Source organism: Manis pentadactyla, chromosome 14, assembly GCF_030020395.1.
Source record: "Manis pentadactyla isolate mManPen7 chromosome 14, mManPen7.hap1, whole genome shotgun sequence".
NCBI lineage: Eukaryota > Metazoa > Chordata > Mammalia > Pholidota > Manidae > Manis > Manis pentadactyla.
This window is the reverse complement of record NC_080032.1, coordinates 27,049,247-27,075,989: the sequence shown is the minus strand read 5'-3', so window position 1 is coordinate 27,075,989 and position 26,743 is coordinate 27,049,247. Positions and strand designations below refer to the sequence as shown.

At 47.5% G+C, this 26,743-nt stretch overlaps 1 protein-coding gene across 10 annotated transcripts in view; it reads left to right on the top strand.

Moving 5' to 3' along the window:
- GLT1D1 (glycosyltransferase 1 domain containing 1) overlaps positions 1–22,266 on the top strand; it is a 111,116-nt gene extending 88,850 nt beyond the window's left edge. For 6 of the 10 annotated variants that reach the window (XM_057491822.1, XM_057491817.1, XM_057491820.1 and 3 more), the window contains one exon: positions 10,239–12,052. In XM_057491822.1, the coding sequence (XP_057347805.1) occupies positions 10,239–10,400 (162 nt within the window). In that variant the 3' untranslated portion in view covers positions 10,401–12,052. Of the gene's footprint in view, positions 1–10,238; positions 12,053–19,707 lie in introns of those variants that run through there. The other 4 variants (XM_036921815.2, XM_036921814.2, XM_036921813.2 and 1 more) reach the window with 4 other exon arrangements.
- Positions 22,267–26,743: the final 4,477 nt, after the last annotated feature.

Sequence of the window (26,743 nt, the reverse complement as noted above, 5' to 3'; positions counted from 1 at the left end):
AAGAAGTTGGATCCAGAGATGAGGTCATCTGGTCCCTGGTCCTACGTGTTGGGTTGCATATTTTACACTACATTTACCTGCTTTTCAAAACAGAAAATGCATTTTACCTGTGTTTTGCCTGAAGCATATGAATGGTTGTCAAAGGGCACCCCTTATCCTTTGGTCATTTTGTGAGCCTTTTTATAAAACTAAGCCAACAACAGGAACAGAAATGTGACATTTCCCCTGAAAGCGTGGCCTGTTTTTTTGCTCCACATTTTGCCCTCCTGAACCTTGTGGAGAGAGCCCACTGCCTGCCGCCACGTGGACATGCAGGCCAGAGTCCAGCTCTGGCCATCTTTGAGGAGATGCTGGAAATCCCTATTTTTACTCAAATTTTACCAATTTATAAATGTGTATGATTCAGCCCATTTTTAAAATTATTAGCTTCAACAATGTGTGGGCCTCTCCAAACATTGTGGGGGAGATTGGCCTGGCAGGGTAGCAGCTATGGTCTCTGCTGGGATGAGAGCTGTTCCTTCTTGGCTAGCACAAGAAATGGGCTGGCAAGGCATCCTTCCCGAGGGGACCGCACCAAAGGGGACTTCAGTCCTAGCCTAGGACCGCATCTTGCACTCCAGACAAAGAGGAGGTGAGTGGTCAGCCTCCTGTAGGCTGAGGAGTGGGGAGGCTAGATTCTAGGGTCTCATCAGCAAGAAAAAAGACTTTGGGCTTGACGCAATGGGGCCATGGAGTGAGTTCTCTCCCTCTCTGCAAAAAAGCTAACGTGAATTGGCTCCTGCCATGTGTCAGGCAGGTCAGGCAGAGAACTTGTACCATGTGACAGGCACTGAAACAGGGCCTGGAGATGAAAAGACGGAGAGTGAGGGGTCAAGGCCCTACAAAGCTTAGAGTGTGGTGAGGGTGGCCCCGGGGAGTGTGTGTGCTGACATGGCCATGCCCTCCTCACTGTCCCTATCACCATGAGCAAACTTCTATCCAGTGCTACCGTAAGCCACGCCCTGTTCCAGCCGTTCTGTAGAGACTGACCCACATAACAACAAAAATCCCATGATGTAGACACCCTTCTTATCACCACATTGGAAGCGCCAGGGCCAGTGGGGGAGCTGCCTGATAAGGAACCATGGGCAACTCTCCAGGAGCTGAACACGTCCCCACTGGCAGCCAGAGAGGGACCAAAGGGCTGGATTTTTCCAACAACCACGTGAGCTTTTAAGTGGATGTGGGGCTCCAGACAGGAGCCCATTGTGTGGATGCTGGTCTGAGCCGCCAGCTCGCCAGGCCTGGGACTGTGATTCAGGAACCATGAGGTGAGACGTGGTTGTACCAAAGTGGTTGTGTGTGCTGCCCAGCCATAGAAAACGAGTACCAGGAGGCAGTGCGAGTCCTGGTGCAACAGGAGAGGGCAAACTCGAAGCTACCCTTGGGAGCCAGCTGCTCACGGCCAGGTGACCGCCATGCCTGAAATGCCCATCATCATCCTGGGACAGAGCCCAAGCCTTTTAAATCTCGCCAGGCTGGCCACAGCCTCACCTTGCCCCCACTCTGCGTGCCCTGCCCAGCAGCCACACGACCGCCTGCTCTGCCATCTGAAGTGTTCCCTGGGATCCTCTCCTGGCTGGCTCTTTGTCCCCCTACGGGTCTCAGGTCAGTGACACCTTCTGAGCACTCAGTCCAGAGCTATGCACCCAGCAGGAACCCCCTCGATGTTTACTGCTGAACCACACCAGCACGCTGGTGTCTGCCCGTGGCCCCAGCCCACCCCCTCCTGGTGTCATGCCCACGAGGGCAGTTTCTTCAACTATAAGATGGAGATGATGCCTCACTTCTGGGATCTTGCAGCCCTGGCACCTAGAACAGTGCCTGGTACTAAGCTAAGCGTGTGTTGACAGATGAAGGGGTATAAGCAAGAGCCCAGCATGACTGCTCTTTGGGTGGGGACAGTGAGGAGTCCAGAAGGAAAGGAGGGTTGCTTTGGAGGACTTAGCAGGAAAGCTTACTGAATTGAACCCATAAAAAAAACCATATTTTGGACTTTTAGCAAAAAGATGATTAAAAATACTCAGCTATGATAGGAGCAAAATAATCTCTTTTTATATGCCTCACCTCTGGAAAGCTTTAATTTAAATGAACCTTTCCAAACCTAGTAAACATTGATTTTCCATTACCACGATAATCTTGTTCTTTTTCTTTTTAGGAAAAAAAGAGCTGAGCTATTTTCCAGTTTCAAAATTAAAATCCATTTGACATTTAATAGAAACTGTGAATCCATATTCTCTCTCGAGGTCAGCCTTGTAAAGTGTAGCCCAAACTATTGCTGAGAGGTTCTGTTTGTTTTTAGACAACTGTAGAAAAAAACAGATTTGGGAATCATGATGATGGTGATGATGGTGATGGTGATGATGAGATAATGATGATGATAGTGATGGTGCTGGTGATGATGGTGATGGTGGTTATGATGGCAGCTAACATTTAGTGGGTGCATAATCTCTTCCAGGCAGTGTTCTCAGTGTTCTATGTGGATTCACACTTTCATTAAAGATCGTTTCTTCTTCTTTAAACAATAATGACCTTGATAGTCCGTCAACAGTAAAATGTTTACAAAAATGTTGGGGGAATATCCGCCTCCAAACTTTTGTTCAGGCAGAGCTGTGCTTAGATTGCAAGTACTCCATTTGAATGAATCTGAGTAACCCTGGACACATTTCTTATTTCTGTGCTAGCTCCTTTATCTGAAGGTGGAGCCCATGATGTCCATCTTTGGGAAATAAGGAGAAAGCACGTGAGGCAGAGTCTCACCCTTTGCCAGATGAAAGCTGTGCATACACAGAGTCAGTCTTAGTGCTTCTCCTGCTGAGCACTGGGTGAAGTCGTTGGCTGCTCCCCAGGAGCCAGATGGTGTGCAAGGTGCTCAGGTGTAAGCACTGGGATGGCACCCAGCACAGCTGAGCAGCAGGTGAGGACTGGGAATGTCCCACCCCATGTTCACTTTGGGGCATGTTCTCCTCACGGAATCTGGTGAAGCTGTTGGCCAGCATTCTGCAAAATATCGTTTCTCTCTTTCTTATTTTTATTATTTAAAAAATATTTTTCACTTCTTAACCAAATGTGTATAATTCTTGGAAGCTAAACGCACTTATGATGTATAACCCCCAGCCCATGCCTCTAAATGCACAGAAGCAGGGATTTTAGTGTTGGTTGGATTTCCAGAAGCCCAAGGGAAACACTGGACCAGCAATGTGCGCACTGCATGCGAAGTCAACCCCACACTTACCTGGTTTTGTAAATAGGACAACCACCTGGTCTTTTGGGAAAAACCAGGGTACTTTGGAGAGAGAAAGGGGGTGTTACAGATAATTACACTCAACAGCAGGAAACCCGTCCCAAGTAACGTAGGTAAGAATCGCTTGTGATCTGACACACAGCCGGTGTGCACTGGGGACCATGCATGAACCCAGCCACGTACCTAAGTTACACTTTTCCAATGGCCACATTAAGAAAAAATAAAAGGAAATAAATGAAATTAATTTCAATAGTATATTTTGTTTAACTTAGTCTGTCCAAACATGTGTCATCTCAACATGTAGGCAATGTAACAAAATTATTAATGCAGCATTTACATTCTTTTTTTCATACCGTCTGAAACCCTGTATGTATTTTACAGGGGATTTTAATTTGGAGGATACGTGTGTGTAGAAATACTTGATTTGCATTTAGACTCCATAAAATCTACACTTGAAAAAGTAGAGTCACATATCCATGTTGTTTCAAACATACTTAAACGTTTTTCAGTACTTGAGTTGAGCACTCATCTTTAAGTATAAAATCAAATCAATCAAAATTAAAAATTAGAAATGCAGTTCTTTAGGAGCACTGGCTGCACTTCCAGAGCTCAGAGGCCGTGGGTGGTGGGCAGCCCCCGTGCCAGGCCGCACAAGCCTGAGGAAAGGAAGCAAGCGGTCAGAGCTTTAAGGACAACCCAGAAGTGGGGTCCCAGCCGATGTCTGTGTGCCAGGCACTGCGGTGGGTGCCTCGTCCATTTACCTGACCTCGTCCTCACCAGAGCCACAGGAAGGAGTCACCGTGAGGACCCAGGGAGGGAAGGCTTTGCCTCGGGTCAGTGCAGTGCAGGTGGCCAGGCTGGGACTTGAACTCAGCTCAGCCACCTTTAAGGACCCTGCAAATGATTCCTCATGCTGCCTGTCCCTCCTCTGTGACTGTGTCTCCCTTTGTGGCTGTGTCTCCCTCTGTCTCTGTCTCTGTGTCTGTCTCTGTCTGTCTTTCCCTCCTCTCTTGTTTTGGGGGGAGGGGTGCTCTTTCATGTGATAGTCGTCTAAAAGGATTTTATCATTCTTGGGGAGAACAGGCCCCCTTTTTAAGGCCGGTCCTGCTTTGCTTTTCCCACCTGCGGCCCCACCCCTTGGGTTAGAGTGCCCCCTGATGGCAGGGGGCACAGAGGGAAGCCTGGGGTGGCCTGGGGCACTGAGTGGTGCTGCACGGACCCAGCCTGGAGAGGTGACAAGGACGAGGATGGAGCCACAAGGTGGGGCTCATTACTCAGGAAAGGCCAGGCTGGCAAGTCTGCACCTTCCAGATTGCATCAGTCTCCCTTTCCTGTACCGGGCCAGCAGGCAAAGTCTGGAATTCTTTTAGGATGAGACGGGAGAGGTCTCTTCCAATTGTGAACTTGAGATTAGGAGAGCAGCCAGGCAGGACCCAGCATAACCACAAAGAAAAGACCCTCCATCCCTCTCTGGCTGATTCCTCACCGATCACTCCGTAAGCGTGTCCCTCTTCCTGGGCACCTGTAGCAGCCAGGGACCTCCTTACTAGGTGTTAGGACAGAAAATCCAGTCCCAACCCCATTCTCATATTGCTCCCAAACCAGCTCTGTACATGTGTTTTAAATTTATCCTGAAACTCAGAGTAGAGAGAAGACTTGCGAGCACTTGTAGAATTGGGGCAAGTGGCCTGTGCAGGGTTCTGGGGCTGCAGACGCCAGGTGGTGCCCGGGGAGGAGGCATGGTGTCCATGCAGCTGGCTCAAGTCCCCCCTGTCCCCAGCCTGGGTGTCCTTCGAGCAGCCTGTACCGTGGTTCTAGGTCTCCAAGCACTGCCTCCACCTGTCAGCTGCCTCCACCCCCAGGCCGCATGCTTCCCTAGAGTGGGGTCACGCTCATCCTTGGGGACCCTGGCGCTAAGTGGGTGCTCGGTAACCACTGGGAGAGATGGGTACACCAGAGGGTTAAAGCGTAACCTAGAGCATTTTTGCCATTTTAGTTAAGTATGGAGCAACCCAGCTGGCCAACCAGTTATACCCTAACTGCTTTATTCCCCTTTTTTCTTCACACCCATCCCGTTCCTGTTCTTACAGATGTATAGACCTTGAAACTTGTCTCCCTGGGGCATTTACACCCTGGAGATAGAAGGTGCTCGGCAGAACAGAACTAGGGTCGGAGGAGGGAAACAGCTCCGTGCGCTCGGTGGCCAACTCATTTACCTCTAAGAGCGCATGTTCATTCCTGCCACCTACAGAGCTTACTGCTCGTGAAATGCATGACCTTGAGTCAATGTGACCTGAAGGCATAGCTGATGGCTCACGTTTGAGGGAATCAGAGTTCTGTCCGCCACAAGTTGGGCGGACATGTGGACATTTGTGCAGACAAGGCCTGCGGCCACCCGCCAGGACCCTGGGTTGTGCACACGCACGGGGGTGGTGTGTGGCTCCGTTCATGGGACTGTGGGCCATGGCAGCTGCGTCTGGCCTCTAAAGAGGAGGCTGTGCGAGGGTCGGCGGGGCCTTGCCCAGGCTGTGGCCTGACTGTGCCCTGATCCCGGCCCTCTGTGCAGGCTCCGCTTTCTGTGGGTGAGACTCTGCCAGCTGGCTTCATGTTCACCTTGGCTCCCAGGAGCATGACCACAACCACTGGGCTGCAGATTCCCTCCCACGCTTCTGAAGGACTTCGCCCCTTTCCTCTGACTTCCTGCAACGGAAGCTCATGCACCCACAGAAGCTGCTCCCAGGCCACCCCCTCTCCCAGGGCTTTCTCACTCTTATCTTTCCTCCCTGACATCCTCACTGCCTGCAAAGCATGCCGGAGGAGCCTGGCAGCTGTCTGCTGGCTTGTGTATTTGTAATGGCGCTCTCAGACAAGTCTGGGCAGCGGGAGAAACCGGACAAAGAAACTATCCTCCGTCTTTGCTTTCAGCCCCACCTGAGTTCCCAAATGCCATGGGTCTGTGCGGCGGCTGGGCGGGTTTTGCTCCACCCACCTGTGAAGCAGTCAAGCCTGGAGGAGAAGGAATCAGCTCGGAGGCTGGACGGTCTGAGTTTAATTCCTGTTTGGCCTCATACTATGAAATGTGTGACTCCAGGCAGGTTCCTGGGCCTCTCTGTGCTCCCGGTCTTTCTGTGAAAGGAGTCACAATAATAGCACAGAGTTTGAGCCCCTTTTCTGACTTTCCCAAATCCAGAGAGCACTTGAAAAACAATCTATTTTTGGTGAGTTTGGTGCCCAAACTTACTTGGCAGCAAACTCATATCTGAACTGATGGGATCTGTGGCTTTGTGCTACTCAGTATGAGTACTCAGACATCCTGATTTGGAATTTCTGGTGTGTTGTCCACAGGTTGTGGCTCACACCCACTGGACAGCACATGTTAATAAGAGTGCAGAAACCACATTATGAAATCCCCCAAATCCTAGATTCTGAAACGTGATCCGTTACCTGGTTGCAAACACTCGGTAAATGTTGGCTGTTGCCTTTATTAAATTCCAGCCGGATTCTGGCTGCCGCTGTTGGCGTAGACGGCACTGGGCCACTGAGAAGCGGTTTCTAAACCTACCAAGCTGGTTTCATCTGCTCGATCCATCTGCACAAGATTCCAGCCACTGCCTTTGATATTTATTTTAAAGCAAGCCCCTCTTTTAACCATGATGTTGTCACACGAACCAGCAGTCCTTCCAAAAATGGGTTATTGCTGCTATGATTCAAAAAAGAAGGCTTATGTTGAATAATTCAGGGAATACTTACATGTTCTTATGAGTGGTCCCAACCTTACCCAATGGCAGAAGTCACTGAAGAAATAGCTGATGCCTGCAGACAGTTGGGTGACTGTGTGGCCACAGTGACACAGAGAGTTGTTAGTGATGGCATTTGGGTGGAGCTTAAAGCATGACCACCGAACGGTGCTGTGTATAAGAAAAGTCAGACAGATGCATCCATGTCACTTTCCTACCTGTTAGATCTTGAAGTACATTGCTCACAACCTGCAGCTGTCAATACAATGAATCTATTTTACAGTCAAATAACTTTTGAAAAATAAGGCAGGCACAGCGGGCCATCTTAGACCCATGGTTTTCAAAGTATGGCTCTGTGGAGTCCCCTGGGGTGACTGCTAGAAAACACACAATTGCTGTGGACCGGATGTCTGTGCCCCATGAAATCCGTATGTTGAAGTAATGCCCAGGGTGATGGTGTTAGGAGGTGGGGCCTTTGGGAGGAGCTTAGGCCATAAGGTGGAGCCCCCACGAATGGTAAAAGGGGCCCCACAAAGATCCCTGTCTCTTCTGTCATGTGAGATCCTAGGGAAGAGATGGCCACCTGTGAACCAAGAAGCGAGCTCTCAACGGACGCAGAAGGTGCCGGAGCCTGAATCTTGGCCTTGCAGTCCTGAGCTGTGACAAACCAATGTCTGTTGTCTATAAGACCCCCATCTGCGGTATTTTGGTATAGCAGCCCAGGTGTCCTAAGACACCATTCCTGGACCCCCACCCCCAGCCTACCCAATCAGAATCTTCCAGCAAAGTTTGGGAACCAGAGCCACAGTCTAAGCCTTAATTAACTCCAGGGTTCCAGGCGGGAAAGCCAGAGCAAAACCAAAGACTTGAACGACCCCACATATGTCAGTCGACATCTGTCATCAAGACATGGTTGTATTTTAAGCATCTGGAGAAGTAGCTTTGGGGGTGATTTAACATACTAAGCCTGAAATTCAGAGTTTTGGTGCAACTGACCCCAGCTTCTTTCAGAAGAAGCAGTATCCATCGCTCCGAAGGTCGTTGGAACGTGACACCATTACTTTTAGAGCCATCCCAGGTGAAGCTGGCCAGGTCCCATGTTCTGGCACCAGGCATTTCCTTCTTGTTGAGGGCTTGCTCTGCCCTATGGCTTTAAGGTGACACCATTTTGCAGAGATCCTAACACGGGTTTGAATTCTCATTCTGTAAAAATGCCGCCTTCATCACCCAGGCTCTCCCAGAAGCCAACGGCAGAGTCTGCACCAGCCGGCGCTCTCACAGCCACATGTGTGTGCTTAGCGTGCTCAGTGGCCAGGCAGCTGGGTTAGCCCTGAAGGAAATCATCTCAAAGCTGCAGCGTGTAACTTACGATTCAACAGGGAGATTTTACATTCTTTCCTGATGCCTTTTGTTTTATTTTAAATGTTTCTTTGTTTTGAAGTTTGTGTTTAGTCATCCTTCCCTCCCTTTCCCAGCCAGCAGGGGATGCCTTCCCTTCTGTTTTCCTCGAGCCACAGACCCAGGGATTTATTACAGCAACGGCCAAGGTGCTGTCACCCCTCACCCAAATCTCTCCTGCTTTCCTTAAGCCTGTGGTTTTTGTTGGGCCTCTGTGTAGAGAGAAAAAGGTGCATTTTATCACATCCTGTGCTTAGAAACTCCATCATTCTGGATTTTGCTGTAAAATGGTCAAACTCCCCATGGAAACCATAGGCAGGGAATTGAGTTTCAGCCGAAGTCCCTGCATCAGGTAAATCAAAGATATGACCAGTGCCGTAAAATAATATACCATAGCTATAAGCCCCTCAAATAATTTTAATAAGAATGTTGTTCCACCATGAGATGGAAGTAAATATGTTATATTTTTATTACAAAAAGAACACCGATTTACTATAAAGTGTGTACATAATACATAAAAATATAATTCTACTCTATCATAAATATCGCTATTTATATTGCTAGCTGTAAAAAGTGTTCAACGTTTAATTAACAATAATTTTGAGAATATGTGGATGTTGCTGTTAAGCAACCAGGCATGTGTGTTCATCCCAGGCATTGTCCTTTTGCTGGAATTTATGGAGCTTTGGGGATCCTTTGATGGGAACGATAGCTACGCCTGTGCCAGGTCTGCCCTGGGCTCTTTGTATTAACTCATTTAATCCTCTACACACTCTATGGAACATGTACTGTTCTTGTCTCTAATTTCAAGATGAGGAAACTGAGGCACCAAGAGGTAAAGAAATGCTCCCCCCATCATGCACAGGAAGGGTAAGGTGTGAATTTAAGTGCAGGCCTACCAGCTCATGAACCCTGCTCTTGACTTATGTACAAGCATAATAAATAATGCATGTTCTCTCCTCACTCTGAATACTTTTTAATGATCAAAATAATGCTAATGAATTCCAATTACAAAGGGCTTTGATATTAAAAGCTGGTCAGCAGGACCACTCCATTCCTGCACTGGAGTCTGAGCATGAATTAGTGATGAGCACAGCAGAGCTCCAGTGGGAAGCTAAGCAACAGGAGAAAAGGCTAGAAACTCAACTTGAGGACAATGAAATCCCCTCCTCTGCCATCATCCACAAGGTCAGGGGCAGGGCTGGGCCCACCAGTCAAGTGCCTGCTGACCCTGAGTCGATAAATGTGGGGCTCAGAAAGGTTAACTAGCTTTTCCAAAGCCACACAGCTAAGTTATGTCTTGGAGAAGGAGGTGAACCCAAATCTGACCCTGAAGCTGGCCCTTTCCCCAACACCAGATGACACCCACAATTCTAAGATGAAAGAGCAAGCATGGTGTCAAGCCGGCGGGGCAGGAGAGCGTTGTACAGTGTACAGGGCCTCAGAGTCTGGAGTAGGCCTGAGTTCATATCTCCTCTGATCCTCATAAACAAGGGAAGAACTTGTGAATACAAGAGTCACTCTGAAGACAAGAAATGGCAAGACTTGGTGACTGGAGGAGGAAAGGTGAGGGAAGCAGAAATGACACCCAGTCTTTGTCCATGATGTTCGTCCCAGCATGTGGTGTGTGTGTGTGTGTGTGTGTTATTTCCTACTCAATCCCAGTGTTTGCATTAACTCCCAGCCCTCTTAAAGACCGTTTTCTCCTGAGAAAGGAGGTGAACAGAAAAGAGGCCAGGAGCCATACAGAAGCAGGCTCCGCATACGTTTGCAGGGACCCCTCACCAATCACCTCTCTTTCTCTTCCTCCCTCTTTGCAGGAGTTTGTTCAGCTGGCAAAGAGACTCATTAGTGATCGTGCATTAGAAAAAGAGATCGTGGCCAATGGCAGGGAGTATGTGAGAATGTCTCATTCGTGGCAGGTGGAAAGAGATACCTACCAAAACCTCATCAGGAGGCTCGAGGGAAGCATTCAGGACTGAGGGCGCATGCCAGCCACTCACGTGTGCCGCCAGGTGAATATCCAGGGATGGGGCTGTAGCCAGTGGGGCCAGGCCAGTACTAATCAAGCCGGTTTCTAGGCGGGACCTCATCCAGAAGCTCCCTGTGCTTCAGATGCCATCCTGGACCTGTTTCCACATAGTCCTGCAGCAGAAACTCACTGGCTAACTGGCTGGGGGTAGGGTAACCGGTTTAAAGGGGATTCGGGAGAGAATGGATTTGCTGTCTTAGGACTTCCTGTGGACAGCAGGGGCTCATTGGTAAACCACCACCCATGTTCTAATGTCCAATAATTCATCATTGTTCAAAAAGCAGCAACAAAAATCAAACATGTAGGCTGAGGAGCCCTGGCAGCACTTTTCACATGGAACAACAGCTCTAACAGCCAAACTGGGCCCTGGTGGATTCGTGGACAGCCGAGGCCCTAAACACAGAGCCAGCGCTATGAACGAGTTCCCATGCAGCCTGTCTTACCCCCCATTTATGTGATGGCAGGATAGCGGGTGCTCTTGAGAAAAGCCAGCAGTCAGCCCTGCAGGCTCCGCCCACCTCGGTCTGTTTGAGTTGAAAACTGGGTTATACAAGGAGAAAGTACTCAAGTGACCCTGAGATGAGCTGGGTCCTGGGGGTCAGGTAGGCCTGTTCCCTCCCAGGATCGAGGATCCAGGGGTCAGTGTCCAGAAGGTCACCAGTGTCCAACTCACTGCAGGACTCCCCTGTGGTTGGTGACGTCGCCCACACAGCGAGTTCAGCCCAGTGCAGCCGTCCCCGTGGGACCGGCCGCAGCAGCACCTCGCCCAGAACCTGGTGCCCTTTTCCTGTGGGGCAGTATCAGCCTCTGCTGGATCCTTGCATTATCACTGCACTGCAGTGGCTGCCCATGACAGTAAAGGGCAGTGGGCGTCCCACTGCATCGTGTGAAGGCAGGAGCACAGGCTTGGAAGAGGAAGGGGACACAGAGCCCTCGCGGGATGTGCTGTCAGAGTGTGTTTAAATCCCACAGGCTCCGGGAGGCCCGACCTCACCCTGCCTCACATCCCAGGACATCAGCACTGTTTGTTTTCCAAACATCATTTTTTTTTTTTAGATGGCCAAGCCTGCATCCTGTTTCTAAAAAAATAAGCCTCAAATAAACTGGTAGCCTGGGGATGATGTGAGATTCCATGTCATGTTACTTGCCACTCACTGCATTCTGCCGCCCCCACCTCAGAGCAGAGTCACCTGCAGAAAGGTGGTAATTGGGAACCGCAGACACCCCTCCCTGCTTGGAGTTGTGGTTCCGCTAATGGCTCCCCACCTTTTTGAGGGTCCAAGAGGCACTAGGGTCAAGATTCCATTGTCTGGGAGCAGCAAGGAAGGGGAAGGAGAGAGAGCCCGTGCCCAGAAAGCAGGACTGTGGCTGAATCTGGAATTGGCAACGCCACTGTCAGGAAAGACCCCACGTCGCCTTGTGCCGCCCTCCTGCTGCTGCAGCTTGTAAGATGCTGGTTGTCTGGAAGCTGGACACTGCTCCTGTGGGATGGCTGTGGATGCTCCAATCCACACCATGAATTTGGCTTTATATCCATACCCACACTTGCCTGAGGCAGGAAGGGGGAGGGCATGGCTAAACAAATAAAGCATGTTGCCCTCAGCTGTGCAAAAGCAGCCTGTCTGTTACACTGCACATGGTGCCCCACCTGGAACAGACCCTGCCCCACCCGCCCTCCGCTGTAAAATAAGAGAAGGTGCTGGCAACGGGCCTGAATTAAGACGGGTTTAAAATGCAGTCGCCACTTTAACACCAAAGTAGAGCTGTAAGTGCATAAGCTTTTCTATAAGCTTCCTGAACGGTTTCAGTTTCATCCTCGGTCAACTTTATATTTAAACATTTGTGTATAGTTTTCAATGCGCTGGTGCACAGGTGGGAAGGACTCAAAGAGTAAATCTCCAGATTGAATGGAGATGCTGTCACCTGCAAACATGGAGGGAAACTGCACTAAACATAGCACAGCGTGGATAGCAAAGGGACCTTGGTCACACCAGCCAGCCAGCACTGCAGCCTCTCCTGGGTACCGCTCTTCACCCGACTGCATGCTCCCAGGGTCCAGCTGACCAGGATGGGACCCTCTGATCTGGAAGGTGTGTCACCTAACTCCAGGTTTACAAGAGCAGCCCCCTCCTCACACCGGCAGTGGGAACGCGCAGTCAGCCGGGTGCCTCGGGGACCCGCATACCTGGATGCACTGCTCTGGATCTCAGTGTCGACAGTGGCCCTCGCTGGGCTGGTTAAGGATGGGATTTCGAGGACGTTTGAACCCTGAGCAGGTGTTTTAGCTTCAAGTGTTCATGGCACTACTGTGTTGGCCTTGGTGACACTCTTTTGCAAAGTAGCACAACCTTTGTCCTTCTAGGTGCTTGATATTGAACTCGTCGTTTCTATAACTCATCTTTGCTCCACCTGATACTTGGGGAGCCAGCTCTTCCCAGGGTTTCTCCAGTGAAGACACCTCCTTCCTCCTCTCTCCCTCCCTCCTTCCTTTCTCCTTGCATCTCCGCTTGCCACCCCCTCACTCCCCTTTCTGACTCCGTGTCCTCGTGGAGAGGCAGGGGCTGCCATGGGCTGAAGACCTCCCTGTGCCAAGCCAACCCTTACCAGGAGAGGCACTTACTATACACCGGTGGTTCCCAGTCTTGGCTTTAAAAAATCCAGATGCCCCAGCTGCATTCCTGGCCACAGCTACCTGGGAGTCTTGGCAGGGAGACAGCCCAGGCTGAAGCTTCCAGTGATCCAACATACAGACTGCAGGGACATCTCCTGACTAATGATCTACTTGTAGGGACCGGAATCCACAGAAAACAAAGACCATCTAAGAAAAGGTTGGACTGTGACTTTATATTGAAAAACGAATTAAGAATTAAGAAAATCACCAACATCCACCTTATGTTGAACATAATTTATTTACACAGGCAGAACTGCATGCTAAGTGCAGGGCTGAACTTCCTACAGACACATGAACAGCAAATAAAATAATCCACCAGTTTGTCACCCACATTCCCCAGTGGGGTCTCCTTCCTTTGATATCTCATTTCCTTTCCCAGTGTCTGTCCTGCTTCGCCCTCAGTGTTTCTCTTTTACCCCTTAGTTACCTGGTTTCATGCCATGAGTCTCATTCACCTGTGGTTCAAGGAGCTCAGGAAGTGGGACCAACTTTGCCCTGGGATGGAGAGTCAGAGGCCATCCCTTGCAATTGCATTTGGTTACGGCGGACTGGAAATCCCAAATCACAGTGGTGTAAGCAGGAGAGAAATGCTTTTTTTTTTTCTTTTCTTCAAGTAAAAGAATTAACAGAACACACATTGTGTTTACCAGGGTCAGGGACTCAGATCCCCCATCCTATTGTTCCTTCATCCTCAGTACCTGGCCATCTCAACCTCATGATGTTAAGTGGCTGCCCAAGCTCCACTATCATGCCTGAATTCCAGGCTGCAGGAGGACAGAAGGTGGGAACAAAGACATATCTATCTCTTGTCTTTAGGACGACACCCAGTTCCAGTTCCATGCCATGGCCACACCCCATTGCAAGGGAAGCTTAGGAATGCAGGCTTTACTCGAAGCAGCCCTGTGCCCACTTAAAAACCAGGGGTCTGTTATCAAAAACGAATTGCTGAATGCACAGTAGGAGGCAGCTTTCAGCTGCAGTAGCCATCGGATAACCTGGTTGTAGATTCTGCAGTGGTCACAGGCAGACCAAGATTACCTTTTGCTAATCACTGAATACCTTTTAATGCCAAGAATCATGTTTTCCACAAGGTTTTAATTTAACTTTTAAGGCCATCCCAGCACAGCTCACCTTTTCTCCCCAATATCTCATTTGTATACAAGCTCTCAACCACCGCAGCATATTGATTAGTACCTCAAACCTGCAGCTCCTAAGCTACTTACTCAAAGAGTAAGTACGTGGGTTTTCCTCTGAATCTCCTAAACTGTTCCTTTGTGTTCGGTGAAACACAATAGCATTAAACAGATTGACGATGTATATAATTTCGGTCATTCTGAATGTTCTCCTGATGGCCCTGCTGGATGAGTCAGCACATCCTTACTCACGTTGGAAAGAGTTGGGTAATAGAAGTCTTTTCTGAAGGGATCCATGAGTCAGAGTTTGACAAAAACAAAGCAAGAATTTACATTAAAGACCAGATGTAATAAAGTTCCTTCTTGCATAGTGTTTCTAAAAAGAGCGTTCAAAACAGAAGTCTTGCAGGGTCAAAATTATCCACCCACGTAGGGTTTGATTTCTTATGTTGGTCTGTGCATTAAGTCACATGTGTGGGCAAGTTTTGGAACCACTAAGCTCAATTAGAGAAAGTCAGTCTCTGCGTGTCTAGTTACCCAACGGTTCCAATTTTGGATAGACAGTTGGATCCCAAGCAGGAAGTGGGGAAGCAGTCTCTGCTTCCAGTGGGGGTTATTTCACTCGGCTTTATATCCTCTGTACATAACCATTCATCCATGCATTCAGCAAACATTTATTGGCGTAGTGGAGCCAGGCAGTGTTCTTGGGGTAAAGATGGACCAGCGACCCCCACAGAGCCCTCTCCTCCCTGGGGCTCTTTCTAGAGGGCTTCACTGTACATGCGAACACGAGTGGATGCCTGCCGCCAGCATCGGAAGAGAGAGCAGAGTCCACGCAAACAGGGCAGTTAGGGTCAAGGTCAGTGAGAACAGTCTACGGGGCAATTCAGTCTCGACATTTCTCAGAATGAAAACCACATCCAAGGAGCTCCACATCATTTCTAAGGGAATCATCGTAGACTCTCAAGGAACTTCCAGTAAAAATGAGTATTAAAAAAGGTGGCTAGGTGGTCACTTAGAAGGAATGACTTTACCTTTATCTGTGGCCGCAATCTATTTTAAAGAGATTGTTTTACAATCTACTTCATCTTTCAGACTCAAATAATCCATAAAATACAGGCTGAGAGAAGAGACTTTCCCAAAACTTACACAGTTCTGCTAAATTACAGAAGCATTTTTCTCCTTAGGGGAAAAGAAATTTTTTTAACATAGGTATGCTTTTCTCATAGAGGCCACTGAAATCCCTGCATACTTTGGGAAGTCTCAACTATTAGAAGAGTCATGCTTCATTAACAATGGATTTTCTTCTGTAGCATCTAGTATAAAAATATGCTAAGTATTTCTGCAAATCAGAAAGGTTAATAGCCAGACGTTTGCAAGGAACTGGAGAGCAAGGAGCTAGGCAACACTGTGAGATTAGCTTTCTGATTTGGCATTTGGTACAAATTCCTTCATTTGAGAAATACTTGGAAAAACTGCTTGCAAAGTCTAAAGATTTGCTACATTTCCATTTGCTAATAAAACTTCCCTCCCCATACTTTTCTGTGCTGTCTCTCCTGATGTCTAAATGCATGTAGAGGCTTGGTGGGCAAGTGAGCAACTATATTACATGAGGTGATTGGAAAAGCAGCTGTGTTTATGATGTAAATGGTGTCATTACTCCAATTCTGTCAGTAATAGCAAACAGTAATTGAATACCATGTGTGTCAGGCATAGTGCTCAGCACTGACAAATGTCGGCTCTGTCCCAGCCCTGAGTTCCTGGAAAGTAGCACTAGTTAACAAATCCCCCGCTTGCCTGTTGTGGAAGATGGCTTGCTCAATGGATCTCCCCTCCTTGCATGAGTCAGATACCTCACAGGTGCCCACCATGTACCTCTGCCAGGGCCACATGGAGGGAGACCCTCAGAATCCCCAGTCCTCTTATCAGCAACTTGCTGAAGTGCTTTTCCCCACTGATTAGCATAACAAAATGCTTGTTAACTAAGCTTTGTTCTGCTCCTCTGCACCCCTGTCCATGGCAGCCCACCCCTCAAACAGACTGCCCCCCAGGCACAGGTTCCCCCACCTGCATCTGAGCACATCCCTTCCCCACATCTCCCTTTAGCCTTGTTTATTCCTCCCTGCAAAATAAAACCCACTGAATCTAAACCTGTGAGATGCCTACTGACCCCATGGTGAGTGTCCCCCTGCTGCAAGAATCCTTTCCCCTAAACTCTTCCTTACCTGCATCAGGATTCGCTTCCTATTTGCCAGGGACTTCTCTGCAATATCTCAGCCCTCAGTCCCTGTGCATCTCTGTCTGTGTCACTATAACACTGCATGTGTACTGTTCCCATACCCCAATCTGTTAGTCATCATCTATAGGCTGAGGAATTTCCTTTGCACGTGGGTTACACAAGCATTCAACCCAGGTCAAGGGCTGCTGAGAGGGATCAGAATATGCTACCTCAAAATATGTCCCTTTGGCATGTGGGTTATTTTAAGCCGAAGGCCATTGAGAATCAACAGACTCAGAAAGAAGCCTTCTTTTCTGACTTCTCCAGTATCTAAGAGCAGACACTTTCAAAAATGAGGTCTGCCATAAATCCCCTCTCCCAGGGGAATTGTATGGCCGCGACAAAGACAGAGTCAGCACCAAGGTGAGCCCGCACAAACAAGCTTCACTAAACCATCATCATCTTCCATTAGTTCCCCTGTATATTTACCTTCCCACAGCTGACTGCCCCTAGAAGCTCAAAACACTTTTCCTTTGTCTTGTTACTTCTCCACACACATATCTCTCTGTTTAAATGGTATGTAAGTCTCCAGGTCTGACCAGCACTTTGGGGTTTTTTTTTTGCTTCATTCTCTGTATATGAAATGAGGTTTTTCCTTCTGCTCATCTGTCTTTTGTCAGTTTGATTTGCAGGCCGCCATGCACTGAACTTACAAGGGTGGAGGAAAAAGGTTTTGACATTGGCACATCTATTCTGAATGAGTTACATAGTTATAAGAATTGTTGTTTGTTGATAAGTAGTACAGAGTTGGAATTTTGACCACTGGATGCAACAAGACTGTCAGGGGTTGAGTTTGTGCTCCTTGGTTCTTGCCCCACCACAACAAAGAATCGAAAGGCAGAGACATAGAAGCAAAGCAGACTGAAAGTTTTATTTGAACATACTCCAAGGGAGGAGCCGGCCAGAGTCAAGGCAGATGGAGGCAGGAAAGGGAAGCTCACTGAACTCCTGCTCAGCATTGGGCAAACCCCTTGCCAACTCCTAATGCCAGGGTCACCTGGTGTCCAGTGTCTGCTTGAATCTGCATGGTGTGGGAACTAAGTCCCTACCACCCCAGGACTTGGAGCTGCAGAACACTGGATAGAGTGAGATTCCCAAAGGCAAAGAAAGGAGATTTTCGGGCAGGCTACTAAAGGGCATGATTGTACAGCTGCAATCCTGCCTGGGTCACCCAGGCGACAGGAACTTGCAAGCCCAGATCAGAGCTCCCAGCAGCCCTCTGTACTTAAACCTGGAATACAACAGAGAGAGTGATGCACTGGAAGAAAGGGGAGTGTGAGCAGCCTCAGAGATGAGGTGCGCTTAAGGGTTTAGGGTTTGGGGTTTCATAGGGCCTTTTGGGTAAGTGTCAGCATAAGGCATGATATATACAAGTGTTTCATAAGTCCCTTGAAGTTTTAGCTTAAGAATAGTGTTATTAGGTGACTGTTGGTCTGGACCTTGGCATTCTTTGTCCACATAGGTTTATTTACACTTCAGAGGTCTATCCCCTGTCCTGGTTATAACAGTTACTTAATTAAGGGCCTAGAAGAAAAAGAAGACTAGCATGTAGATTAAGTTAAAGAATAAACTGGGCCTTTTTCACAGGCTAAGTAGATTTCACAATGGCATGAGCCTTGTCCCATTCCCCTGCCCTACCTGAGGCAGAGGAGTCCCTGGGGAATTGTTTTTCATCGGGGGCCGGACATTCCAAGTCACTCCTGGCCTTTGAAACTTCAACTAATTAACTAACTAACTCTGTGAGTCCTTTCTTCTCTGGTTTTATCTGGTTAACTCTTGAGTCCCTTTTAATGGGCTTTACTGGCTTTATTCTGTGTCTACCCTCTCATATCTGTCTTTCTGCCTAATGAGACTTTATTGTTTCTGGAATGTTTTTTAGTAGCCTGGAAACAACTGTTCTTTGTTTAACATCATAAGCTATAATATTGCCTTTATGTAAATTCTTTTCTAATTTTTGGTTGCAGAATAATACACCGACATATTACCGATATTTCTTTGCATGTGCACACACAGATACACACACATGTAATTCTTTATGAAAATTAGGCCATTCTGAGCTTATTGCATTTGTGGGTGGCGGTGGGCATTGCCAGGACCAAATTCAGATGAGAGACAGTCAAATCTTTGGCTTTGAGTTTCTGAGGAGGCTTTTGAATTTCATGAGAACGAAAACAACAGTTTTGAAAACCAAGCTTTTGAATTGCAAAGCAGGGATTTTTGAGAGAGAAAGGCTTTAATATTCAAAACGCAAGGTCTAGAAGTGCACTAGAAGCAAAGTCCTGAAGGGCCTAAGGCATAATGTCTGTGTTTTAATTATCAGACTGGAAAGAAAATAGAGTCCAGTCACCAGGCTGGCCCAGCCTGGGGAGGGGAGAGGGTTGGAAGCAAAGCCTGCAGCCTGTGTGTGGGTGGAGCAGGACATGAAAGTCCTTCCCTCCCTCCACACCTGCATGGAGAAGGAACTAGAGGCCTGACCTGAGGATGCAGCACAGGCAGCCACTCTACCCGAGGAGCTTTTGGCAGGGGGTGGGCCCCAGAGCCCCATTCTGGTCCCTGTGACCTTGGGGCTTAAGAGAAGACATGGTCTGTGTGATGCTTGAATAGAACATTTCAGGAGAGCTGCCATCTAAAAGACATTTTTACTCACAGGTCCTCAGAGGAGGGGGCATGCCTTGCCTCAAGGACCACATGGAGCAGCCCTAGGGCCCCTCAGGAAGCAGGGAGCAGGGGGCTAAGTGACAGCAAGGGCCTTTGCGGTGGCTTCCACAGGCAGGAATGGGCTGGTCAGGGTAGGCAGGATCGGAGCGGCCGCCATCTCCGGTTGTTCCGTACCAGGTCCTCCGGATTATGATGGGGGACCGTGGTCCTGCACGTGAGAGCACCATATGATGGGGGTTAGGGATGTGGTTCTGGATTGTTTGTGAAAAGCCCTCCCTTGGGGGTGGACTCTCCAAGGAGTGGGGCAACATGGGAGGCAGGAGGTCAGGCACCTGCTGGAGGGCAGATGTAAAGCACCGGACTTACAGAAGCTAGAAACACAGCTAACACGGGGTCCCGGGAAAGGGGAGGCTAGAGGGGGCTCTCGGACACAGGGGGGTTGAACCTGGTATGTGCAGCAGTAATGGTGTTGATGTCAGGCCTGACTGAGTGCTTCCCACTTACGCGATCCTTACAGTAACCCTAAGAGACAAGTATGTTTATGACTCACATCATACGGGGAAGGAGTCAGGCATGAAGAGGCCGAGGAAGTGCCGAGGTAAGGTGTTTATCTGGAAGCCACAGGTCTGCTTTCCTGCAAATGAGGCTCTGTGGCGTTTCACTGGCTACAGGAGATGCTGTGGTCACCTGCCCTTCCTCTCCTCCCGTCAGAGGCTGGCCCTCCAGCTCTCAGACTGTATACTGATGGCCTGAGTGAGGGAGAGCTTCCTGTGCGGGCCAGATCCAGGGGTCATCTGACGTGGGCAGTAAGGCCAGCACCTCGTTCTGGCCCAGAAACACTAAAGCTTCAGGGCCCCTATGCACAGGCGTCCTTGGGATGGCCTGGCAGTTCCACGGCTCCAGGAGCAGCTTTTCCTCTGCACCCTTGAAAATCTCCAGCTCAGGGTCTGCCCCTGGGGGCCCCAGCCCAGGACAGTTTCAGAAAAATAGTACTCTATCTTGCTGGCACTGGAGGATGTGGCTTGAGAACTTTGCCTCTGCCACATACAACTTTCCACGTTTAGTACAAACTGTTCTTGCTTGGGAGACTCAAAATAGTCTCTTAGGTTCTGTGGGTATAAAATCTTTCTGAACTCCTGGTCAGAAAAATGGGGGGGTAAAGGCAGGTTCCTGCTGTGCTGGCCCCCCAGGGAGGTGATGAGCAGGACCCACCCGTCTGGCCTTGTCTCTCTTGGCTGGGGCTTCCTCCCCACCTTTATTCCCGATAACCCAATACACACAGGTGAATCTGTATGGAGACAGGGGTTTGTAGTCACTGCTCCCCGCTCCTCAGTTGTCCTATACTGGCTGCCCCCAACCCGCAGGGTTACCAAGGAATGGCACAAATAGAATTTTCAAAAAATGTTAAGAATGTAATTCCGTAAATGAAACCAGGTGAGGTTTCATTGAACACATTAATGAGGGAACCAGAGGGAAAACAAAGCCAGTTCAAAGGACTTGAGAAACTACTATCTATGCAATCAGTGAAATTTTAAGAAATTGTAAAATCAGATAAAACCATAATCATTGTGGTTGATGCCCCTAAATCACTTGCTTAGCAATTTCACAAAAACCTTTTTGAAGATCTGATTTTGCAGATTTGTAAAATGTCTGAGTCCTAATTGATAACGTATATTGTTAATCAATAATACAGATCTCTTCCTCAGAACCTCTCTCTCTGGCCCCAGTCAGCTGGTCCAGGACTGAACATTTGATCTGAGACAGGCCACCAGAACTTCTCCCTGAGAATTTTGAGAGAAAAATGCAACAAACATACAGAAAAGGGTAGAAGAGAAATAGAGAGAGATAGATGGGGGGTGGGGGGCGGCGAGCATAAAAACGTTCAATCCCCAGATTCTGGATGTTTCTACTCTAGTTCTTGCCCTCTGGTTCCAGATGACATAACTTATCTTTAAAATAAGATCTCTCTTCTGCTTGTGCTGGCTGGAGCGGGAGGGCAGTGAGAGAGGCTCACAGTTCCCTGAGGGCCGATGGTGCACTAGGCGTCCGGAATGTCATTGGCACAAAGCACAGACACCTCAAGTCTGAACGCTCTCAGCTTGAGTTCATTGGGTGAGTCTGTTTTCCGCTACTACAGCAGCGCTGTTTCAGCCAACTTCCGATGGCAGCCCTGGAGTCATGCGCGGGCACGGCCTCCTCCTGCACAAACACTCAGGTCTCTGAGCGTGGGCTCCCCAGGCCCGCGGCTCCAGCAGGCAGCTCGGGTCAAGCGTGGGGACCAGGGGCACTGCACACCACATCCTGACCAGATCGGTCAGGGCACCTGCTCTCTGCTGTGCAATTAGGAGGCAGGGACCTCCGTAGAAAGGGGGCACCCACCAAATGTGTGAGTGCTTCAGAATCACCATCTCTCTGGTGATGCTCAATGCAAGCTTTCTTTCAAGCTGTTTGGTTACATTATATATATGTTATATACACACACACATATATGCGTATATGTATATATGTGTTTATATTATATAATACACATTTCATTATATCTATATTACATATTGTGCTGCACAGAGCACAGAATAGTGTCTCAGAGAAATAACACTACTGATTCATTCATGCAACTAACATTGTTCACTATATCTATTTATGTACATTTTAATATTTATTTAAATTCATATATACAGTTAATGAATTTATGTTTTTTTGATTAACATATCATTGATATACAATCTTATGAAGGTTTCACATGAGCAACATTGCAATTTCAGCATTCACCCATATTATCAAGTCCCCCCCACCCCATTGCAGTCATTGTCCATCAGCCTGGTAAGATGCTATAGAGTCACTACTTATCTTCTCTGTGCTATACTGCCTCCCCCATGACCTACCTATATTGTGAATGCTAATTATAATGCCCCTTAATAGCCTTCTACCTCCCTTCCCACCCAACCTCCCCTACCCCTTCCCTTTAGTAACTGCTAGTCCCTTCTTAGAGTCTGTAAGTCTGCTGTTGTTTTGTTTGATGAATTTATGATTTATAAAATAATTTACCACACTTAAAATTTATATGTATAAATATGTATTTATAAATTCTAAAATAAAATAATAAAAATTAAAATCTGTAAAACGAAACAAATATATATTATTAAATTATTATGTATAATTAAAATAACCTATAACTTAAAATTGTATCTATATATTGTGTATAATTAAATATGTAAACAAATTATTTATTACCTATATTAAAATTATCCATAGTTAAAGATTTTATCTGCAATTTATATAAATGCTTACAAATCTAATATCTATATCGATACTTAAGTGCATATATCTACATAAATACTTATTTATATCTATATATATGTATAATATCTATAATTACACAAATATATGTATATATAAGCATAGCCTTTAACCTAGCAATTTCTCTTTCTGGAATTTATCCTAAGGACAGAATCAGAGATGATTAAAAGGATGTATGTTGAAAGTAAATCCTTCATAGCATTAATTATAATGATCAAAGATTTCAAACAAGCACGTCAGAAATAACCAATTAGTTAATTAAGTTATTGTATAGTTATAACATGGAGTATGCAGCCTGTAGAAATTATATTATAAATGATATGACTCCACAAGGAAAGAGCATGGTGTGTAGTATGATCTCAAGTTTTATTAAATCTCACCCACATCTGCATAAACTAGAACTTGTAATGACACACACATACATTAGGTGATGAGGTTATGAGCGATATTTATATTTTTATGCATATTTTCATGACTTTCAAGTTTCCCAAAGTGAGTATGTATGATTTTGTAGGTTAAAAATGATATGTTTAAAATAATTAAGGAAATGAGACAGGAAAAGTAAGCAGTAAGCCCAGATTTCTGCCTTCCTCAGTGACTATTTCTGGAGTCCCCACCAGGTCCAAATACTAACATGAGGCGCCAGCCTGTTATTTCTGGAACAAACTAGCTGAGGATGTAATATGAAATGAAGGGCACCTTTCCCTCTTTTTTCTGAGCGTTTCTCTGGAGCTCTTGCTTCCAAAAAAAAAAGTCTTGAAATTTTCATTCAAAGATAAAGCCATGTTTTGGTTCAGTACTTCTTTGGCTTCTGGCTTAAGGCTGTATTTTGCTCTTCTCAGAAGCAGTTAATAAAATGGTAGCAAAGCAGGAGTTGGACATAGAAGCAGGGGGTACTTCAAATAAAACACTGTAGGATTGGAAACAGCTCATTTCATAGCCAGATGGGCACCTGACTTTAATCTGTGAGGGTTTTAGGGTGGAGATTTGGAGTCACTCTCTAGTAAAATACAGCATGCTGTTAGCACAATATGGCCACTGTACTTCTTAACCCAGTTAAAATTAGCCGTTGGGACTGTCCATTCATCAGCTAAGCCAAGGTCACGTAAGACCCTACCGTGTGAAATCCTGACAGTAGGTGGCAATGTGCTCAGTGGGTTAATTGCCGGCATTTGGGATGCCAGCTTCAATTCAAAGGTGACCGGAGTGATCTAAAGACTCACGGGCCAGCCCAGAAGCACCAAATTAGCCAAGTGCAGATTATTACTGAGCTCTTAGAGCTAAACTCTCCTTTTATTATTTAACAATCTCAGTTATGAGAGTTTGAAAATCTCCAGAGAGGAGGCTTTATTTTCCCCAGTGGAAGACAGTGGTGGGGAGCTACACCCAAAAAAGAAAATAGGCCTCTTTCTATACAAGCAATTTATAATTCGTCAGCTCAAAAACACATCATTAATACCTCATTATAAACGGATGCAAATCACCATCCATCCTTGGACTTTCTTGTCCATTGGCCTCTAGCTGAGTCTCCCTGGGGAGCCGTGGAGCTCAAAGACAAGGCTGCAGTCGTGGGGAAATCGTTTTCACCCATAACATTTCCATGTCAAAATAAAGAAACAGTTTGTCAAGAGCTTGTCACAGGCGATGGAGGCTTCCATGTAGAAACCAACTATTTAATGCCTCAGTGGGAACAGAGAATTTTTCATTGAGCTGTCCAGGGCGATTTCATCATTCTGGGGAGCATTCCTCCTCCTTCTGTTCTCGTGGGTTGGACTGAAGCCAGTTTTCAGAAAACGGACTGCTCTAGCTGTGCGCCCCACCACGCGGCCAGGGCAGGATTCTTGGACCATGCTCTCGAGATCCGTCATGTTTGACTTGGCCCTTAATTGATTTGTATTTCCTGATGTGTTCCTTCACGGGGGACGCACGATCGTATGCCCGGGCCCACCCCACGCCTCCAGCTGCCACCCATCCTGACTTCATCCAGCTCAGCCTCTCGTGGGGCACACTCAGGTGTCCATTCGCACAGTCACTCGCAGATAATTTTGTAGCACATTTCATGGGTCAGACACTAGTAGATACTGGGGGATACAGCCATGCAAAAGAAAGGCATGCTTCTTGCCCTCGCGGGTGTTGTTTCCCGGTGGTCAGAGTACAACTATACAGCAGTCCACAAGGCAATATTTTAAAAGATAATTCTAAGCAGTGGTAACATGGCAAAGAGATAAAAACAGGCTGGAGAGTGGCTGGGGGGTCTGGAAGAGCCCAGATAATGGAGAGAGTACATGCCAGGCCCTGAGGTGGAAGGTGACTGCGGGTGGACTCCCTGCATAAAGTGATGGGCTTGGATCTCATGAAGGTGTGGGTCCTAGAGGCCTTCGACGGCAACGCACTTCCAATGCAAAATTAGGGTTTTAAGGAGGGAGTGGCCTGGTGAGATTTTGCCCCTGGGCAGAGAGTGGATTTTAGGAGAGTGGGTAGATGCAGGAGGCAGATGGGTTATTATGGTGGCTGGGGAAGAGTGGCCATCGAGGACACAGAGGAAAAGGGACAGACTTAGGATGTATTTTGGAAGTTACTATTAAGATAGAGTGGAGGATGCTGGGAGCCAAACAATCAGGGTGCTTTCTATGCTTTTGGCTGGAGCAGCTGTGGAGTGTGGCACCATTTAGATGGGGGAACTGTGGAGAGCAGGTGTAGGGGGCTGAGAATTCTGGCCACCCATCTCTCTTCTTCTCCTCCTCCTCAACCATGGAATTGAGGCTTTTTTAGGGGTACAGCTCACTCAGCTGAAGTCCGAGTGGTCTGGCTTCCCTTATGGAGAGTTTTGACCACAAGACAAAGTGAGGTGCGCAGAGAAGCACAGTAGCACTGGGAGGGACTCCCAGGGCGATCCCTCGAAGAAGCAGCCCCATGGCGGGCAGGTGCACCTGTTACCTTCCCCACTTTCTCATTCTGGCTACTTGGAATGCCTATGTAGTGGTTGGAGCTCTAGAGTCCGTTGTGTGACCTGGAGGTGGATGCAGCCTGGGTCCCTGATGACTCTGTGGAGTCACCCTGTCAGGCCCGGGCCACCTACTCCCCACTTCTAAGTGAGAGAATAGAGCCATCGCATTGTGATTTGTTTTTCATTTTCTCTGTGCCTCTGAGTCTACTCATAAGTGGAGGGGTGGAGGTGGAGGACACATCCCTGGTCTGTCTGGTCAGGATGAGTGAGATGTGCCTTGATCCATCCACCTAGAGGTGTCAGGTGGAGGTGGTGCACACAGTTGATTAATTCATTAGTTATCCATCCTGACGCTGCACAATGGGAAATATGTTCAAGTCACCCCCAAAAGTCACTTTCCTCATCAGCTTTGTAAAATCCAAGGACAAGGAGTATCCTTCAGGAAGTGTTCCAAACCGATGGTAAACAGGTTCTGCTTCTCCTTAGGGGCTCAGTTTGTCCTGGAGACCTGGTGGGGTGCCTTCTGTGGACTCCAGGGCAGAAGTTCAGGCGTGGGTGCTCACCCCATGTATCCCACTGTGAGGCACTATATCGTGGGGTACTAAACTCCAATGAGGACAGGAATATATCGTTATTTATTTCAGAATATGCAAGCAAACAGAGACTAATCTAAGCACAATAAATGTTGCTGAGAGAAAAAAAAGATGTTACAAGCCAAACACATGTTCACCTACTGACCATTCCACGTCAATCGGCCACTCCTTTCACGTGGGCACGCCATTGGGGTGAGTTCCACTCCATCCTCCACCCGGCACAGGCCACGCTGCAGGTGAGGGCTCCGGGGAAAGCACCAGAGGGAAATCAAGGGGGATCTGTAGTGAGTTCTTTCCGGGCATGAGGACACGCACAGGTTTCCTCTGCAGAGAAACAAGGACCAGCATCAGTGAAATGCGAAGAGTATTTTTAGGGGTGTTTCCAGATTTGTAAGGCTAGAGGGAGCTGGGGACCAGTGGGGTGTCTATCCCTTGATGTGACACACCTTTTACAAGTACAATCACCTTTCTGGATAAAGGTCATTCATAGTCTAAGCTTAATTTAATCAAGTTTTGGCAGGTATCCAATGGGTTTGAACCATTTTCAGAGATTACCCATACCACAGAAAGGTCCAAGTTATTGGTAAGACCCAGAAAATACAAGGAGAAGATAACTTAATTTGACATATATGATCCATCAAAACATCTGTGTACAAACAGGTCCACACACGCAAACATATCTCTAAGGCTCAAACAGAGGAGCATTGCCCATCAGT